Below are 18,542 nucleotides of genomic sequence, written 5' to 3' on the forward strand. Positions count from 1 at the left end.
GGCTATGGGGCAGATGGGTGTGGGGGTGCAGGGGGCTGTGGGGCCCAGAGGGCTATGGGGCGGATGGGTGTGGGGGTGCAGGGGGCTGTGGGTGTGGGGCCCAGAGGACTATGGAGCGGATGGGTGTGGGGGGTGGAGGGGGCTGTGGGTGTGGGGCCCAGAGGACTATGGGGCGGATGGGTGTGAGGGGTGGAGGGGGAGCGCTGTGGGCCGGGGAGCCCCTCCCGCTGGGGAAATGCCGCCCCCCCCATCTCCGGGCCTGGCTCCCCGCCCATCGCCCCGGTGTCGGGGCTCTGGCTCCCGGACGCCAGTTCAAACCCCCGCCTAGGAAGTGCGTAACCGGGAGCCGCTTTCACGCCGGGACCTTCCTGTTACCGGCACCCGCCCACCCCCGGCCCTGGGCTCGGCGCCGGCTGGGCCCCAGGGGCCGGATCGGGGCCCCCCAGCGGGGATCCAGTCCCCGCTCCCCGGCGCGGGTGAGTCGGGGCCGCCCGGGATCCAGCCGGGGGCCCCCGCCCCGGTCCGGTCCGGGGGCGGACAGGGGCCGGTGCCGGGTCCCCCCCAGCCCGGTCCCGGGGCGCACGGGGAGAGGGGCCGGTGCCGGGTCCCCCCCAGCCCGGTCCGGGGGCGCACGGGGACAGGGGCCGGTGCCGGGTCCCCCCCAGCCCGGTCCCGGGGCGCACGGGGAGAGGGGCCGGTGCCGGGTCCCCCCCAGCCCGGTCCGGGGGCGCACGGGGACAGGGGCCGGTGCCGGGTCCCCCCCAGCCCGGTCCGGGGCGCACGGGGAGAGGGGCCGGTGCCGGGTCCCCCCCAGCCCGGTCCGGGGGCGCACGGGGACAGGGGCCGGTGCCGGGTCCCCCCCCAGCCCGGTCCGGGGCGCACGGGGACAGGGGCCGGTGCCGGGTCCCCCCCAGCCCGGTCCGGGGGCGCACGGGGACAGGGGCCGGTGCCGGGTCCCCCCCCCAGCCCGGTCCGGGGGCGCACGGGGAGAGGGGCCGGTGCCGGGTCCCCCCCCAGCCCGGTCCCGGGGCGCACGGGGAGAGGGGCCGGTGCCGGGTCCCCCCCAGCCCGGTCCGGGGCGCACGGGGACAGGGGCCGGTGCCGGGTCCCCCCCAGCCCGGTCCCCCCCAGCCCGGTCCCGGGGCGCACGGGGACAGGGGCCGGTGCCGGGTCCCCCCCCAAGCCCGGTCCGGGGGCGCACGGGGACAGGGGCCGGTGCCGGGATGGGGTAGTTGAGCCGTTGGATCCCAGCTCGGGGTGACGTGCTTAGCACCCCAGGCTGGGGCTGTTTGGGCCCCCCCCCCACTTCCCAGCCCCCCGTTTCTCAGCCCTGGTGCAGATTTCTCCTCTTCTTCCCTCCCCACCTCCTGTGCTGTGTGTCCCCTCCCCAATCCACTGCCCCTCCCCACACCTTGTCCTGGGGAGAGCAGCACTGACCCCTCCCCGTGTGTGTGTGTGTGTGTGTGTGTGTACACACACCATGACCCTCATTCCCTCCAGCAGGAGGCGGCACTGCTCACGCTTGACATTCATTGCATCCCCCAGCCTTTGAAGCCCAGGGGGAGAGAACCCAGGAGTCCGGGCTCCCATTCCCCCTCGCTCTAACCACTAGCCATCACTCTCCTCCCAGAGCCAGGGAGAGAACCCAGGAGTCCAAACTCCCAGCCCCTCCTGCTCTAACCACTAGCCACCACTCCCCTCCCAGAACCAGGGAGAGAACCCAGGAGTCCTGGCTCCCAGTCCAGGGGGGTCGGGTCCCTCTTGGTCAGTCACTCCATGAATTCCTCTCTTCTCCCCACAGTCCCAGCCATGAGTGAGGAGGAAGAGCCCAGCCCCTGTCCGTGGGCCGAGGAAGAGGAGAAGCTGCCGAGCCTGACTGGCTCGGAGCGGGAGATCTCGTGCGACATCCAGTGCTGGTCGGATAACGAGGAGTGGGGGACGGACAGCCCAGCCGGCAGCGGGGGAGTGGGGGACGCCTGCTCCCAGCCGGACAACAGCCCCGCAGCCTACGGGAGGAGCTACTGTCGTGACTCGCACGAGGACAGTGAGCTCGGGCTGCACGCTAGCTCAGGGGAAGATGGTGAGCTTGACTTCCAGCGTGGCTCACATGAAGATGGAGGGTTCAGGTTGCATGCCGGCTCGCACGAGGACGGTGAGCTCGGGTTCCATGCCGGCTCAGAAGAAGACAGTGAGCTTGGGCTTCACGCTGGCTCGCACGAGGACAGTGAGCTCAGGTTACACGCTGGCTCCGAAGAAGACAGTGAGCTTGGGCTTCACACTGGCTCGCACGAGGATGGTGAGCGTGGGCTGCATGGCGGCTCAGATGAAGATGGTGAGTTCGGGCTGCTTGATGGCTTGCACGAGGATAGTGAGCTTGGGTTGCACGCCGGCTCAGATGAAGATGACGAGTTCAGGCTGCACGCTGGCTCGCACGAGGACAGTGAGCTTGGTTGCACACTGGCTCAGATGAAGACGTTGAGTTTAGGCTGCATGCTGGCTCGCACGAGGACGGTGAACTTGGGTTGCATGCCAGCTCAGATGAAGATGACGAGTTCAGGCTGCACGCTGGCTCGCACGAGGACAGTGAGCTTGGGTTGCACGCCGGCTCAGACGAAGACGGCGAGCTAAGCTTCCGTCGTGGCTCGCACGAGGACGGGGACCTCGGGTTGCACGCCAGCTCGGAAGCCCCCCCCGGCTTCGACCTCGCTGGCAATCCGGGCCCAGCCTCCGCAGCGTGGCCCCCTCCGGGCCCGCCGTCCTCCCGCCCCACCCCGCCGGCGCGCCCCTTCCAGTGCTCGGACTGCGGCAAATCCTTCGGCTCCAACTCCACCCTGGCACAGCACCGCCGCATCCACACGGGCGAGCGGCCCTACAAGTGCGGGGAGTGCGGGCGGGCGTTCAGCCGGGGCTCCACCTTCCTCCAGCACCAGCGCACCCACACGGGCGAGCGGCCCTACAAGTGCCCGGACTGCGGCAAGGCCTTCAGCCGCAGCTCCAACCTGCTGCAGCACCGGCGGGTCCACACCGGCGAGCGGCCCCTACAAGTGCCCGGACTGCGGCAAGGCCTTCAGCCTCAGCTCCACCCTGCTCCAGCACCAGATCATCCACACCGGCGAGCGGCCCTACAAGTGCCCCGACTGCGGCAAGAGCTTCAACCGCAACTCCAACCTGCTCAACCACCGGCGCACCCACACCGGCGAGAAGCCCTTCCCCTGCGGCCTGTGCGGGAAGCGCTTCTCGGAGAGCTCCACCCGCACCCAGCACCAGCGCACCCACACCGGCGAGCGCCCCTTCCGCTGCACCGAGTGCGGCAAGGCCTTCAGCCTCAGTTCCACCCTGATCCAGCACCAGACCACCCACAGCGGGGAGAGACCCTACCAGTGCCCCGACTGCGGCAAGACCTTCGGCCTCAGCTCCACGCTGCTGCGGCATCGGCGGGCCCACACCGGCGAGAAGCCCTTCCGCTGCCAGGACTGCGGCAAGAGCTTCGGCGTCAGCTCCCACCTGGTGCAGCACCGGCGGGTGCACACCGGCGAGCGCCCCTTCCGCTGCCCGGATTGCGGGCGCGGCTTCGGGCAGAATTCCCACCTGGCCCAGCACCGCAAGGTGCACCGGGCCGGCGGGGAGGCCCGCCCACCTGGCACCCTCTACATCTGCGGCGACTGCGGGAAGAGCTTCCGGCAGAGCTCCCACCTAGCCCAGCACCGGCGCACCCACACCGGCGAGCGGCCCTTCCGGTGCGGGGAGTGCGGCCGGGGCTTCTCCCAGAGCTCCAAGCTGCTGGAGCACCGCCGGACCCACACCGGCGAGCGCCCCTACACCTGCCCCGACTGCGGCCGGGCCTTCGGCCACAGCTCGGCGCTGGCCCAGCACCGCCGGACCCACACCGGCGAACGGCCCTACGCCTGCGGGACTTGCGGGAAGAGCTTCAGCCAGAGCTCGGCGCTGGTCCAGCACCAGCGCATCCACACCGGGGAGAAGCCCTACCGCTGCTCCCGCTGCGGCCTCTGCTTCCGCTACCTGCTGCAGTACACCCGCCACCAGAAGGTGCACGCCCGGGAAGAGCTGCTGGCCCAGGAGAGGGCCGGGGCAGTGCCTGGATCCGGGGCGCCAGCGGCCTCCGCGGCTCTGGAGGTGGTGGTCGAGGAGGGGGTGGCGGTGGCGCTAGGCATGGGAGTATGAGAATCTGCCCCCTCGGGGGGGAGGGGGGACATGGGGGGGGGAAGCAGTGAGGGGAAGGAAGAGGAGGGGGAGGCAATGGGGGGCTGGGGGGCAGAGGAGAGAGAAGTGGGGCTTGGGGGGACACACTGGTAACCCTCTGAGATTGACGCTAATAAGCGTGGAGGGTTTGGGTCCCAACGAAATGTATCTGTCTTTTGTATACAGGAGTGGGAGGGGGAGGGGAGCAGTGGGAGCCAGGATTCCTGGGTCCTATCCCCAGTTCTGCGGGGAGGGGAGTGGGGTCTAGTGGGTTAGAGCAGGGGGGCTGGGAGCCAGGACTCCTGGGTTCTGTCCCCAGCTCTGGGAGGGGAGTGGGGTTTAGTGGTTAGAGCAGGGAGGGCTGGGAGCCAGGACTCCTGGGTCCTATCCGTGAATCTTGCAGGGGATTGGGGTCTGGTGGGTTAGAGCAGCAGGGGTTGGGAGCCAGGACTCCTGGGTTCTGTCCCCAGCTCTGGGGGGGAAGTGGAGCCCAGTGGGTTAGAGCGGGGGGCACTGGGAGCCAGGACTCCTGGGTTCTCTCCCCAGCTCTGGGGGGGAAGTGGAGCCCAGTGGGTTAGAGCGAGGGGCACTGGGAGCCAGGACTCCTGGGTTCTGTCCCCGGCTCTGGGGGGGAAGTGGGGCCTAGGGGTTTAGAGCTATGGGGCTGGTGAGGTTGCCGTAATCGGCTCTGTTGGCGACATTAGTGAGGAAGCAGCGTTCCCCGTTGCCATAGAGGGTGCTAGTTGAGTAGAGGCCGCGCTGTAGAGAAGCAGCGGATAGGTGCAGAGATGGGGAATCGGACCTGGGGCCTTTCCCCCCTAGGGGGCGCCGGCTCCTGTCTGGCGGGTGGTTGGGGACTAAACAGGAAGTGAGTTGCGCGGAGTTTGGCATAACCCCACCCCTACAGAGGGTGTCTGAGTTAGACTGGGAGATTGGATACACCTCAGGGAGGGCGGGGAAGTCTAGCGGTTAGAGCCATAGGGAGGACTAGGGGTGGGGTCAGGACTCCTGGGTTCTTTGCCCAGTCCTCCCTTTTTGCTGTCATTATGTAACCGTGAGGTGCATGCCGCTCTGTGCCTCAGTTTCCCCATGTTTAGATTGGGGATCAGTAACGCTTCCTGGGGGTGGGCTTCTCACGTTTAACCCATGAACATCTATGCAGCCCTTGGGGATACTCTGTTAATGAAGTCTGGCGGGGAGGGGGTTGGGGAGTTATTCCCCCCACACACACTTCCTTGTGCACAGGGGGAGGGGCTTTGGGAGTTAGTGTGGGGATGGGTCCGTGGTTGTCATCCCAGCTTGGGGTGGGGGGCAGCAGAGCTTGGTGGTGGCAGATGGAGGTACCTGGGAGCAATCCGGCACTGCTCTCAGCTGTGGTCCTGTATTCCTTACCCTTCTTCTTGTAATAAAGACTTATTGGCATAGCCGCTGCTGTGTTCTTCTGTCAGACTCTTGGCAGGTTCTCAAAGCCCCCCGCAACCCACTAGACCCCACTCCCCTCCCAGAGCTGGGGAGAGAACCCAGGAGTCCTGGCTCCCAGCCTTCACTGCTCTAACCACTAGACCCCACTCCCCTCCCAGAGCTGGGGAGTGAACCAGAGTTCCTGTCCTCTCTCCTCTAACTACTGGGCCATTCTTTACTAAATTCCACCCTGTATCATTTCCTCTTCTTTCCTAAGTCATCCTCCACCTTTTACGGGTTTTTACCTCTCCCTGGCCTCAAGTGAATCTTCAGCCTCTCCTCAGCCCTGTTCTAGTTTGTTACAGATGCGGGTATTTATCAGCCCTCTGAAACCCGCCTCAGTCACAAAGTTTTCTGGCGTGCAGTTTCCTTGCTGGGCTTGCGGGAGAATCTCTGCATGTATCACTGTCCGCACGGCAAAGCGAAATGCCCTCGGTCTCCATCGGACGGGACCGATGTGCCGGGCTAGCCCGCGAAGGGCAGGTGTAGCAGAGAAAACACAGCGCCCGCTGCTCCAAAGTCTAACGTGGCCTGTTTGCCCGTGACGGGCTCGCCCGCGAGATACACAGTCTATAAAACCAGCAATCCCTCCAGAATGTTATCCATTCCCAGGGCAGAAGCGACCACTGTGGTAGCTAGTCTGTCCCAGGCCAGAGACCTGCCCCAAGATACTTCTTAGAGCAGATCTCTTAAAAAACCATCCTCTCTTGATTTGAAAATGGGCCGATCCAATATAATTGCTCGTCCCATTAACAATTCACACCTTCTTTCCCGGCTGAATTTGTCTAACTTCAGCTTCCGGCCGTTGGATCGTGTTAGACCTTTTCTCTAAAGAAGTCCCTTAGTCAATATTTGCTCCCCATGGAGGTATTTCTAGATTGGGGTCAAGTCACCCCTGGACCTTCTCTTTGTTAAGCGAAATTGATTGACCCCTTGGAGGCTATCGTGGTACAGTAGGTTTTCTAAGCCTTTGATCGCTCTCTGACCCCGCCCCGATTTATCCACATCCTTGAATTGTGAGCACCAGGGCCAAATTCAGAAATCAAATAACTGCTCTGCTCCTACTTGAGAGTCGCCTGTCTATACAGCCCGGGATCGCGTTAGCCCCTTGGCCATGAGTCACATGAGTCACACTGGGCGCTTTAGGGGGAGGGATAGCTCAGTGGTTTGAGCATTGGCCTGCTAAACTCAGGGTTGTGAGTTCAATCCTTGAGGGGGCCATTTAAGGATCTGGGGCAAAAAAAATTAGTGGGGGGTTGGTCCTGCTTTGAGCAGTAGATGACCCCTTCCAATTCTGATATTCTATGATTAGCCAGGATGACCCCCAAATCTTTCACCTTCTCACTGGCTCTTTTCCCCCGGGGTCTCTAGATCAGGAGGTCTCAAACTTCCCTGCACTGCGACCCCCTTCTGACAACAAAACTCCACAACCCTAGGAGGGGGGCCTGTCACCTGAGCCCCCACCACCCAGGGCTGAAGCCCTCAGGCTTACGGTTTCAGCCCTGGGCAGCGGGGCTCGGTCTAAGCCAGCCTTGGCCACCCCATTAAAATGGGGTTATGACCCACTTTGGGGTCCCACCATTGGAGAGCCGCCGTTCTAGTGTATGTAGCTGCTTCCTGCATCGTGAGCTAGTGAGAAACGGCTGGGGAGCCAAGGCCGGTTTATTCGCTTTCCGACCGCGCAATACGATTTCATTGTTAGCAGACCGATCCCCTGCTAACCCTGCCCACCAGGGGAGAGCGCGGCGGTCTGAATTTCAACAGAGGGTCATTCAATAGGGTCCAGGCTTGGCAGGAGTCGATTTTTTCACCCATAAAGGTGGATTTCCCTGGACACGCGCAAGCCGACAAATCCATCGCTCGTCAAAGTTACCGCGCGGCACCGTAAGAAAACGGCGGCTCAGGGAGCTCACGCGGGTTGCTTGAAGGCTATTTATTGTGATATTTTGACCATTTGCATTCTTAACAGTTATGAAGCTTGAATCTCTGCCTCCACGCTGAAGAGGTACAAATCCAACCAGAGCAGACATAAAAACGCTTCCAAATCAAGATGGCTCTTAGCTGTCACATGGACACGATCCACGTTGCATTCCGTCAAACCGAGCTGGTGGAATTTCAGTCCACCGCGGAGATAAAAAGATATTCCCCGCCCAGCCCCTGCACCCAGACATGCTAGCCGGACACAACGGAGTCCAAACTCACAGGAGCGTGGACGGGTGTCGTGATCACCCCCTGCAAGCTCCAAATAGCCCACCCATTATTTCAGAGCCGTGAGCAATGTCTTGCCAGCTGTTTTGGCCCCCACAGGGAAATTTCTGGCTGCTTAAGGCTGGACGTATTGGAAAGGAACTAAATCCGCTCATGCCCCCTCCCCTCCAACATGTGCAGATATCTGAGGTGGTGTGACAGCCCGGATTACAAGTAAACGGGTGTGAATCCAGAGTGAGTCCATTAACTACCATGCAATTTTCCAGGGGGTGGCTCAAGATTTACACCGGGGGAGCTGAGATTAGCTGGCCGTGACCCCATTGCAGCCCAGGGGTGACTCCCGGTTGGCCCCCAGGGGTGCTGAGCTGAGAATCTAGCTCCCCCGGAAAGACCCAGTCATATAAATCCCCTCAACATTCACCTGCCATGTGATCTTTGGAAACCAGAAAGGGGGCAGAATACCCCAGATAGCCCAGTTTGATACCCGCTCACTCTCTCTAACCACTAGAGCCCACTCCCCTCCCAGAGCTGGGGAGAGAACCCAGGAGTCCTGGCTCCCTGGCATTACTGCCTTCCAGACACTAAATACTGATTTCAGTCTCAGTTGAAAGAGAAATCCCCACTCTCTTCCCCAAGCTGGAGATGGAACCCAGGAGTCCTGGCTCTCAGGCCCCCCTGCTGTAACCACTAGACCCCACTCCCCTCCCAGAGCTGGAGATGGAACCCAGGAGTCCTGGCTCCCAGCCCCCACCCAAGCAGGGTAGGCTGAGTGTACATGAAGGGAATGGGTGGCTGAACATTTTATCTGCCTCTTCCTTTGCAAAGCACCATGGGTACTATAGCTTCTGCAACAGGGCATTGTGGGAATTGTAGTCCTAACAGCAGAAAGGCAAACCATTAGGATTTTGCCTCACCCCCAGGCCCACCTATTGAATCGCCAGGGATGGGCTGGAGCAAGCCCACCCCCACATATATAAAGCCCCGCCCCAGCCTAAAAGGAGGAGCCACTCGACCCAGACCGCAAGAGTTGGAGGGATTCCCAGGCCCAAGTGAGAGACCAGACCTGCCACATGCCTCTGGGGTGACGTGTTAATCCTGAAACCTAATAATGGCAACATAAACACTGGGGCTTTCCATTATATTTCACTGCCAGATAGTCGGGTCAGGGACGCTCCACTGCTATAAGGACTGGGAGTCAGGACTCCTGGGTTCTATTCCTAACTCGGGAGGGGAGGTCAGTCTAGTGGTTAGAGCCAACAGCTCCCCCATCCTGCTCAATTTAAGAGAACTTAAGAGTTTGGACTATCAGCTCCCCCATCCTGCTCAAAATCCACTAGATCCACTCCCCTCCCAGAGCTGGAATAGCACCCAGGAGTCCTGGCTCCCAGCCCCCCTGCTCTGACCCACTAGACCCCACTCCCCTCCCAGAGCTGGGGACAGAACCCAGGAGTCCTGGCTCCCAGCCCCCCCATCCTAATCTACCATCTGATGGGAAGGGGACAGAGGGTAGCTGTGTCGTTTCTCATTCCCGTCCCCCACGGGGCACCATCCCTGCTTGTGTCCCGTGCTGGGCTCCTGATCCAAACGCCGGACGTGCTGCCCCCCATCTGGGGGAGTCCGGCACCCAGACTCACCTGACCCCCAACTCCAGAGCCCGCGAATCCCCCCAGCTCGAGCCCCAGAGAGGGGGAGAGCTGGGGTGGGCGAGCAAGGAGCCCCCTGAGACGGGAACTAAGTGGCAGGCTGGGTGAGGGGGACAGGGAAGGGGGTCACTCACACGGGACATGGACGGAGGGAAGGGGGATGGTGACCCAGACTCCGACTTTCTAACATGGGCAACGACGTCCAGCGAGGGAAAGCTTCACATACCACGTAATGGGCAGTGGAGTGTGACACCTGAACGAGATAGATAGATAGATAGATAGATAGATAGATAGATAGATAGATAGATAGATAGATAGATAGAGGGGGTGGATGGGGATAGATAGATAGATAGATAGATAGATAGACGGGGTGGATGGGGATAGATAGATAGATAGATAGATAGATAGATAGATAGATGAGAAGGTTGTGTGGGGATAGATAGATAGATAGATAGATAGATAGATAGATAGATAGATAGATAGATAGATAGATAGATAGATAGAGGGGGTGGATGGGGATAGATAGATAGATAGATAGATAGATAGATAGATAGACGGGGTGGATGGGGATAGATAGATAGATAGATAGATAGATAGATAGATAGATAGATGAGAAGGTTGTGTGGGGATAGATAGATAGATAGATAGATAGATAGATAGATAGATAGATAGATAGATAGATGAGAAGGTTGTGTGGGGATAGATAGATAGATAGATAGATAGATAGATAGATAGATAGATAGATAGATAGATGGGGTGGATGGGGATAGATAGATAGAGGGGGTGGAAGGGGATGGATAGATAGATGGGGTGAATGGGGATAGATAGATAGATAGATAGATAGATAGATAGATAGATAGATAGATAGATAGATAGATAGATAGATAGATAGATAGATGAGAGGGGTAGATGGGGATACAGAGATAGAGGGAATGGATGGGGATGGATAGATGGGTGGGTGGGGGTGTGGGGATAGACAGATAGATGAGAGGGGTGGATGGGGATAGATAGAGGCGGGGGATGGGGATGGAGAGGTGGGTGGGTGAGGTGTGGGGGTAGATAGATTACATGGGAGGGGTGTATAGGGCCAGACAGACAGACAGTCCATTAGTCTCCGTGTAATTTACCCTTAGGCCCAGAACCTCAGGGGTGTTTAGGCCCCGAGCCCCCGTTGATGTCACTGACTCCAGGGGAGCTCGCTGGCTGCCCACCACAGGGGCATGGAGCCAGAGGGCAGGTTCCCAACGTGCCAGTGGGAGTTGGGGGCTCCAGGGCACACATGAGACAGGGTCAGTTCGAGGGCGCGGCCTCCTAGGCCAGGGTGGGGAACCTTTTTTCTATCAGGGGCCACTGACCCACATAAAAAAATCAATCGCTGGCCACACACAGCCCCATGGAGGCGGGGGGGGGGGGGGCGCACAGAGGGCTCGGGGCTTTCTGTAGGGTTGCCAACTTTCTAATGGTACAAACCTGAACATCCTGGCCCCACCCCTTCCCTGAGGCCCTGCCCCCCCTCCCTCCAGCCCCCCTCCCTCCCTGACTCACTCTCCCCCGCCCTCACTCACTTCCACCGGGCTGGGGCAGGGGGCTGGGATCTGGGAGGGGGTGAGGGCTCCAGCCGGGGCTGCGGGCTCTGCAGTGGGGCCAGAAATGAGGGGTTCAGAGTGCGGGAGGGGGATCAGGGGTTGGGGGGTGCGGGCTCCGGGAGGGAGTTAGGGTGCAGAAGGGGGGTCCGACCTGGGGCCGGGTAGGGATTTGGGGTGCGGGCTCCAGCCAGGTGGCGCTTACCTCCGGCAGCTCCCAGTTGACGGCGCAGCGGGGCTAAGGCAGGCTCCCTGCCCTGGCTCCACACTGCTCCCGGAAGCAGCCGCTGTGTCCAGTCCTTAAGCGGAGGTACCACCCCTGCAGCTCCCATTGGCCCCAGTTCCCAGCCAATGGGAGCAGTGGAGCTGGCGTGCGAGGCGGGGGCAACATACGGAGCTTCTCTGATCACCCCTGTGCCTAGGGGCCGCAGGGACATGCCGGCCACTTCCGGGAGCCACGCGGAGCCGACCGGACTTTTAACGGGCTGGCAACTCTAGTTTTCCCCCGCAGTGGGGCAAGCTCGCACTTGTGTCTGCAGCCCCACTTGGGGGGAAAAGGGCGGGGCCAGGCTCAGGGCTTCCGGCCCACGGCATGGAGACTTGCCGCAAGCCAGATGAAATTAAGCGGAGGGCGGGATCAGTTTCCGCATTGAGCATTGGCCTGCTAAACCCAGGGTTGTGAGTTCAATCCTTGAGGGGGCCATTTAGGGATCTGGGGCAAAATCAGTACTTGGTCCTGCTAATGAAGGCAGGGGGCTGGACTCGATGACCTTCAAGGTCCCTTCCAGTTCTAGGAGATGGGATATCTCCATTAAAATCCCTGTCCTAAGCCCTACAGTAACACAAACACTAATAATACTGATTTTGAAACTGAGGCTTCTAAACCCCCTAGGCCGATCTGCCACTGTAGCCTGGACACCTCAGCATTTGGGGCAGTTTGCTGGGGGGGGTGGCGGATTCCCATAGGGTGGCGCGATTCCCATAGGGTGGCCCATGACTGTCCTTGGCACAGATCTTTCTGCTGCCCAGACCCCGGCCAAGATCAGGGCCCCGTGGCGCCCGGTGCTGCCCAGACCCCGGCCAAGTTCAGGGCCCTGTCGTGCCGGGCACTGCCCAGACCCCAACCAACAGTGCTCCATAGTGAGAGATCGGCCATGCCCTGCAGAGCCCACACGCTAAACAGACAAGACAAAGAGCGGAAGGGAACCAGTTGCACTGACCGGAGAAGCTACATGCCCAAGGTCACCCAGCAAGACAATGCCAGGGCCAGGGAGAGAACCCAGGAGTTCTGGCTCCCAGCCCCCCTGCTCTAACCCATTAGTCCCCACTCCCCTCCCAGAGCTGGGGAGAGAACCCAGGAGTTCTGGCTCCCAGCCCCTCTGCTCTAACCCATTAGTCCCCACTCCCCTCCCAGAGCTGGGGAGAGAACCCAGGAGTCCTGGTTCCCAGCTCCCACTGCTCTAACCCACCAGCCCCCACTCCCCTGCCAGAGCTGGGGAGAGAACCCAGGAGTTCTGGCTCCCAGCCCCCTCTGTTCTAACCCACTAGTCCCCACTCCCCTCTCAGAGCCGGGGAGAGAACCCAGAAGTCCTCCCCCTGCCTCAAACTAGAACCACCACCCATATTTTTAACCCAGCCTCCTAATTAACCGATGGAGCCGATTGCCACGGGTGCTGGTGGAGTCTCTGCCGCTCGGAGTCCTTAAACGACAACCCGGCGTCTCGCTCGAGCTCGACCACCCGCCATGGACTGGATGTGGGAATCACAGGGCGAGGTTCTCTGCTCCGTAAGTCAGATCACGATGGTCCCTTCTGGCCGTGTCATCTGCCATCGGTGCCGAGAGCCTCTGTGGCTCATACTCAGGTGCGTCAAGGTTAGACTCCATCTATGAACCCCACCAAAGCTACCACCTACCCCCCATCATCGTCCCTTCTCAGCCTAAAGATCCAAGAAACCTCCATGGTCCCCCATGGCTCTGAAAACCCATAACCCCTCGCCCAATACTTCCCCATGGCCCTACAGAGCCATGCTCCCTAAGCTACAACTAACCCCATAACTAGCTCCACCGCTTCCTGCTGTCCCCCTCTATAGCCGTGGCCAGCCACAGACCCGCCGTCTCCCCTGCGGCCCCGCCCCACCCGCTCATGCGTGGAGTTTCTGGTGGGCCCGGAGGTGAGTCCGAGCCCGGAAGCTCTTCCCGCACTCGGCACAGGGGTACGGGCGCTCCCCGGTGTGGATCCGCAGGTGCTGCCGGAGGTTGGAGCTGACGGTGAAGCCTTTGCCGCAGTGAGGGCAGGGGAAGGGCCTCTCCCCGGTGTGGGAGCGCTGGTGGATGAGGAGGTGGGTGCTGACGGCAAAGGCCTTGCCGCACTGGCCGCACCGGTACGGCTTCTCGCCACGGTGAGTCCGCTGGTGCTGGGCCAGGTTGGAGCCGCGGCTGAAGGCCCTGCCGCACTGGCTGCAGCGGTGCGGCTTCTCGCCGGAATGGGCCCGCTGGTGCCGCGTCAGGTTGGAGCGCAGGCCGAAGCGCCGCCCACACTGAGCGCACTGGTGGGGCCTCTCCTCGGTGTGGCTGCGCCGGTGCTGGGCCAGCTTGGCGGCCTCGGCGAAGCCGGCCCCACACTCGGCACAGCGGTACGGCCGCTCCTCTGTGTGCCCGCGCAGGTGCACCAGCAGGTGGGAGCTGACGCCGTAGGCCTTGCCGCAAACGCCGCAGCGGTAGGGGCGCTCGTCCGTGTGCCCACGCCGGTGCCGGGCCAGCTGGGAGCGGGCGGCGAAGGTTTGGCCACAGTCGGCACAGGAGTGGGGCTCGCCGGGTGCGTGGCAGGCCCGGCGGTGCTGAGCCAGCCGCCGGGCGTGGCGAAAGGCCCGCCCGCAGTCGGCGCACCGGTGCAGCTCAGCGCCGCGGTGAGTCTCTTGGTGACGCCGGAGATTGGCCTTCTGGCTGAAGCCGCGGCCGCACTGGGCGCACCGGTGGGGCCGCTCGCCTGTGTGGGTCAGCTGGTGCTTCGCCAGGTTCGACCGCTCACTGAACCCTTTGCCGCACTGCGGGCACCGGTGGGGCTTCTCGGCCAGGTGACTCTTGCCGTGCTGGGCCAGGGCCGAGGCGGTCCCGTAGGCCTTGCCGCAGTCAGTGCAGCGGTGCGGCCTGTCGGCCAGGTGGGCCTGGCGGTGCCGGTTGAGGGTGGAGCTCTGGCCGAAGGACTTGCCACAATCCGGGCACCCATAGGGGCGCTCGCCCGTGTGGGTGCGTTGGTGCTTGACGCAGGACGAGCTGCGGGAGAAGGCTTTGCCGCATTCGCCGCAGCGGTACGGGCGCTCCCGGCAAGCAGGAGCAGGGGGAGTTACCGGCTTGGTGGCTTCATCCTCCTCGGCCTTGGAGATAGGGAAAGGCATCAGGGTCAAGGGTTCCCCTCGGGCTTTCACGTCAACATCCCCGTTGAGAGGCTCCATCTTGGCCATGGTCATCCATGTTGCATGTCCCTCTTGGGCCTTTGTGTAAACAGACCCTTCGGGTGGCAGCATCCTGGTGTCTTCGGCCTCCTCCTCTGTCTTAGGGACAGGCAATGAATCTGAGGCTACACGTTCCGGCTGGCCCACACCAGGAACATCCATGTTTGGAGGCATCATCTTGGCCATAGTCATCCATGGTGAACATCCCCCTTGTGCCTTCACAGCAACATCCCCGTTGAGAGGCTCCATCTTGGCAGTCTCCTCCTCCTCTTCGACCTTAGGGACAGTCGGTGAGACGGAGGCTGAACGTCCCCATTGGCCCTTTCCAGGAATGTCCATATTGGGAGTCAACATGTTGGCCACGGTCATCCATACTGCCTGCCCCCTGGTGGTCTCCACAACAACATCCCCTCTGAGACACGCCATCTTGAGGACTTCCTCCTCCTCCGTCTTGGGGCCGGTCAATGACACGGAGGCCAGGCCTCTCTCTTGGGCATTTCCGGGAACTTCCCGGATTGGTGGAGCCATCTCAGCAGCTCTGTTGTCCTCCTCGGGCTGACATCTGGGCCCATGACCTGAGGAACAAGCAAGGGGGTGTTGAGTACAAGGGCCGCCAGAGAACGCCGGCCACACACTGACACCGTCATGGGAGCGTCCTGCTCCTCAGCCCATGCACGAGAGTCTGGGGACAGGAGGAGAAAGACATTGAACTGGGGACAGTTCCGCTCATGCTCCCTGGCGACCCAAGACACACGGGGGGTTCTGTCTGGAGAGAGGTGGGACCAATTGGGGACTGTGTGTCTTAGAGACGAGACGGAAAAGAAGGCATGATACGCCTTCGTCCATCCATCTTCCTACCCATCCAGCCACGTACATGACCATCTCACCTATCCCCATACGCACTTCTCTATCCATTTATCCATCCAACCCCCAAAAAATCCATCCATCCCCCCCACGCCTCTCTATCCAAGTATCTATCCACATCCATCCCCCCATCTATCCATCCCCTCCACCCCCACCTCTCTATCCATGTATCTATCCCCATCCATCCCCCCATCTATCCATCCATCCCCCCACCTCTCTATCCATGTATCTATCCCCATCCATCCCCCCATCTATCCATCCATCCCCCCGCACCTCTCTATCCATGTATCTATCCCATCCATCCCCCCATCTATCCATCCATCCACCCGCACCTCTCTATCCATGTATCTATCCCATCCATCCCCCCATCTATCCATCCATCCCCCCCACACCTCTCTATCCATGTATCTATCCCATCCATCCCCCCATCTATCCATCCATCCACCCGCACCTCTCTATCCATGTATCTATCCCCATCCATCCCCCCATCTATCCATCCATCCCCCCACCTCTCTATCCATGTATCTATCCCCATCCATCTATCCATCCATCTATCCATCCACCCCCTCCACCTCTCTATCTATCCCCATCCATCCCCCCACACCTCTCCATCCATCTATCCCCATCCATCCCCCCATCTATCCATCCATCCCCCCGCACCTCTCTATCCATGTATCTATCCCATCCATCCATCCCCCCTACCTCTCTATCCATGTATCTATCCCCATCCATCCCCCCATCTATCCATCCATCCACCCCCACCTCTCTATCCATGAATTTATCCCCATCCATCCCCCCATCTATCCATCCATCCCCCCGCACCTCTCTATCCATGTATCTATCCCCATCCATCCCCCCATCTATCCATCCATCCCCCCGCACCTCTCTATCCATGTATCTATCCCATCCATCCCCCCATCTATCCATCCATCCCCCCCGCACCTCTCTATCCATGTATCTATCCCATCCATCCATCCACCCCCACCTCTCTATCCATGAATTTATCCCCATCCATCCCCCCATCTATCCATCCATCCCCCCACACCTCTCTATCCATGTATCTATCCCATCCATCCCCCCATCTATCCATCCATCCCCCCCACACCTCTCTATCCATGTATCTATCCACATCCATCCCTTCATCTATCCATCCATCCCCCCCACCTCTCTATCCATGTATTTATCCCCATCCATCCCCCCATCTATCCATCCATCCCCCCCACCTCTCTATCCATGTATCTATCCATCCATCCCCCACGCCTCTCTAGCCATGTATCTATCCCCATCCATCCTCCCATCTATCCATCCATCCACCCGCACCTCTCTATCCATGTATCTATCCCCATCCATCCCCCCATCTATCCATCCATCCCCCCGCACCTCTCTATCCATGTATCTATCCCATCCATCCATCCCCCCTACCTCTCTATCCAAGTATCTATCCCCATCCATCCCCCCATCTATCCATTCACCCCCCCACCTCTCTATCCATGTATCTATCCCCATCCATCCCCCCATCTATCCATCCACCCTCCCACCTCTCTATCCATGTGTCTATCCCCATCCATCCTCCCATCTAACCATCCATTCCCCACGCCTCTCTAGGTGTGGGGAAGGTGGGATGAGGAAGGCAGATGCGGGGAGGGAGGGTGGGGACAGGGGGTGCGGGGAAGGAGGATTGGGGATAAGGGGTTGCGGGATGAGGCCGGGGGTGCAGGGATGGGGAAGGCGGGATGAGGATGGGAGGTGCGGGGAGGGTGGGGACAGGAGGGAGCGGGGGCGGGGAGGGGTGGATGCAGACGGGGGTGCAGGGATGCGGGGATGGGGTGGGGGAGGGAGGTGTGAGGGAAGGGGGTGCAGGGGAATGGGGGAGGGAGGAATGGGGATGGGGTTCGGGGGGGGTGCGGGATGGGGTTCGGGGAGTGTGGGGAGGGGTTGCAGGGGGACAGAGAGGTGCGGGGAGGAGGTGCAGGGGGATGGGAGGGACAGATGCAGACGGGGATGCGTGGAGGGGGTGCAGGGGGATGGGGGAGGAAGGGACGGGGACGCGGGATGGGGAGCGGGGGTGCGGGGACGTGGTTTAGGGCGTGCGGGGAGGGGTTACATGGCGACAGAGGGGTGCGGGATGGGGTGCAGGGGGACGGGGGGCAGGGAGGGGTTCCATGGGAACAGAGGGGTTCAGAGGAGTGCGGGGGTGCGGGAGGGGGAGCAGGGGTGCGGGGACGTGGTTTGGGGCGTGCGGGGAGGAGTTACATGGGGACAGAGGGGTGCGGGATGGGGTGCAGGGGGACGGGGGGCAGGGAGGGGTTCCATGGGAACAGAGGGGTTCAGAGGAGTGCGGGGGTGCGGGAGGGGGAGCAGGGGTGCGGGGACGGGGTTTGGGGTGTGCGGGGAGGGGTTACATGGGGACGGAGGGGTACGGGATGGGGTGCAGGGGGACGGGAGTGCGGGATGGGGTGCAGGGGGCGGCGGGGGCTCACCCAGGCACCCATCGGCCCTGGGGGCCCCGTCCCCGGCCGGGCGGGTGGCAGCGGCAGCCGGCTCCGTGCTCGGGGGTCCCGACTCCATGCAGCGACCCCCCCGCTCCCCGCCGCCGCTTGAGGGGCAGGAAGCAGCCGATAAGGACCGGCCCTTGCAAAGCACCATGGGGAGTGTAGTTTCCCAGGCACGGGAAGTGATGGTGGGAGGGGCTGTCCCAGGGCTCGTTGTGTCCATGGGACCCAGGAGTCCCGGCTCCCAGCCCCGCCCCCCCCTTTAACCCACTAGACCCAACGCCTCTCCCAGGGTGGGAGACAGAACCCAGGAGTCCTGGCTCCCCTGTGTTCAGCCTTTCACAGCCGTGCCCAGCCAGGGACTCCAGTGCTGCGAGCTTCCCCACAGCAGTGCCCCAAGCCCAGCTCGGGCTTCTCTCCCCCAGGGCCTATCTAGCCCGGTATCCCGCCCCCTCCCTGCGGCCAGAATCAGCCCCACCGCCCTAGCTCCCAGCAGTCGGTACAAGCTGCTGCTCTAGAGAAAACTGCAAAGTGCCCCTCCCCATAGGGGAAAATGTATTCCCAAACCCCATATTTCAAGCTTGGTTTAGGCCCAGAATTTCCAGGCGAGAAGCCTTGGCTAGTTTTGTAATCCTGGT

General features: G+C 61.5%; 2 protein-coding genes across 3 annotated transcripts; one reads left to right on the forward strand and one right to left on the reverse strand.

The window, feature by feature from the left end:
• Window positions 1-1,809: 1,809 nt before the first annotated feature.
• On the forward strand, window positions 1,810-5,624 carry LOC112058839 (zinc finger protein 345-like). Its single transcript, XM_065590980.1, is given in 3 exon segments — window positions 1,810-2,332; window positions 2,446-3,035; window positions 3,037-5,624. Coding segments are annotated over 3 exon segments (2,259 nt in total). The 3' UTR covers window positions 4,183-5,624.
• Window positions 5,625-7,579: 1,955 nt separating this feature from the next.
• Window positions 7,580-18,121, reverse strand: LOC101937456 (zinc finger protein 497-like). 2 transcript variants are annotated; one of them, XM_024100713.3, is made up of 2 exons: window positions 17,893-18,121; window positions 7,580-15,230 (listed from the first exon to the last, which is right to left on the reverse strand). In XM_024100713.3, the coding sequence occupies exon 2, from the start codon at window positions 15,074-15,076 to the stop codon at window positions 13,238-13,240; it is 1,839 nt and encodes a 612-aa protein (XP_023956481.1). In that variant the 5' UTR covers window positions 15,077-15,230; window positions 17,893-18,121; the 3' UTR covers window positions 7,580-13,237. The 2 variants fall into 2 exon arrangements, with proteins under 2 accessions (XP_023956481.1, XP_023956480.2); XM_024100712.3 differs by having other exon boundaries at window positions 7,580-15,123; window positions 17,893-18,120.
• Window positions 18,122-18,542: the final 421 nt, after the last annotated feature.

The sequence above is a fragment of the Chrysemys picta genome, chromosome 4, assembly GCF_011386835.1.
Source record: "Chrysemys picta bellii isolate R12L10 chromosome 4, ASM1138683v2, whole genome shotgun sequence".
Lineage (NCBI taxonomy): Eukaryota > Metazoa > Chordata > Testudines > Emydidae > Chrysemys > Chrysemys picta.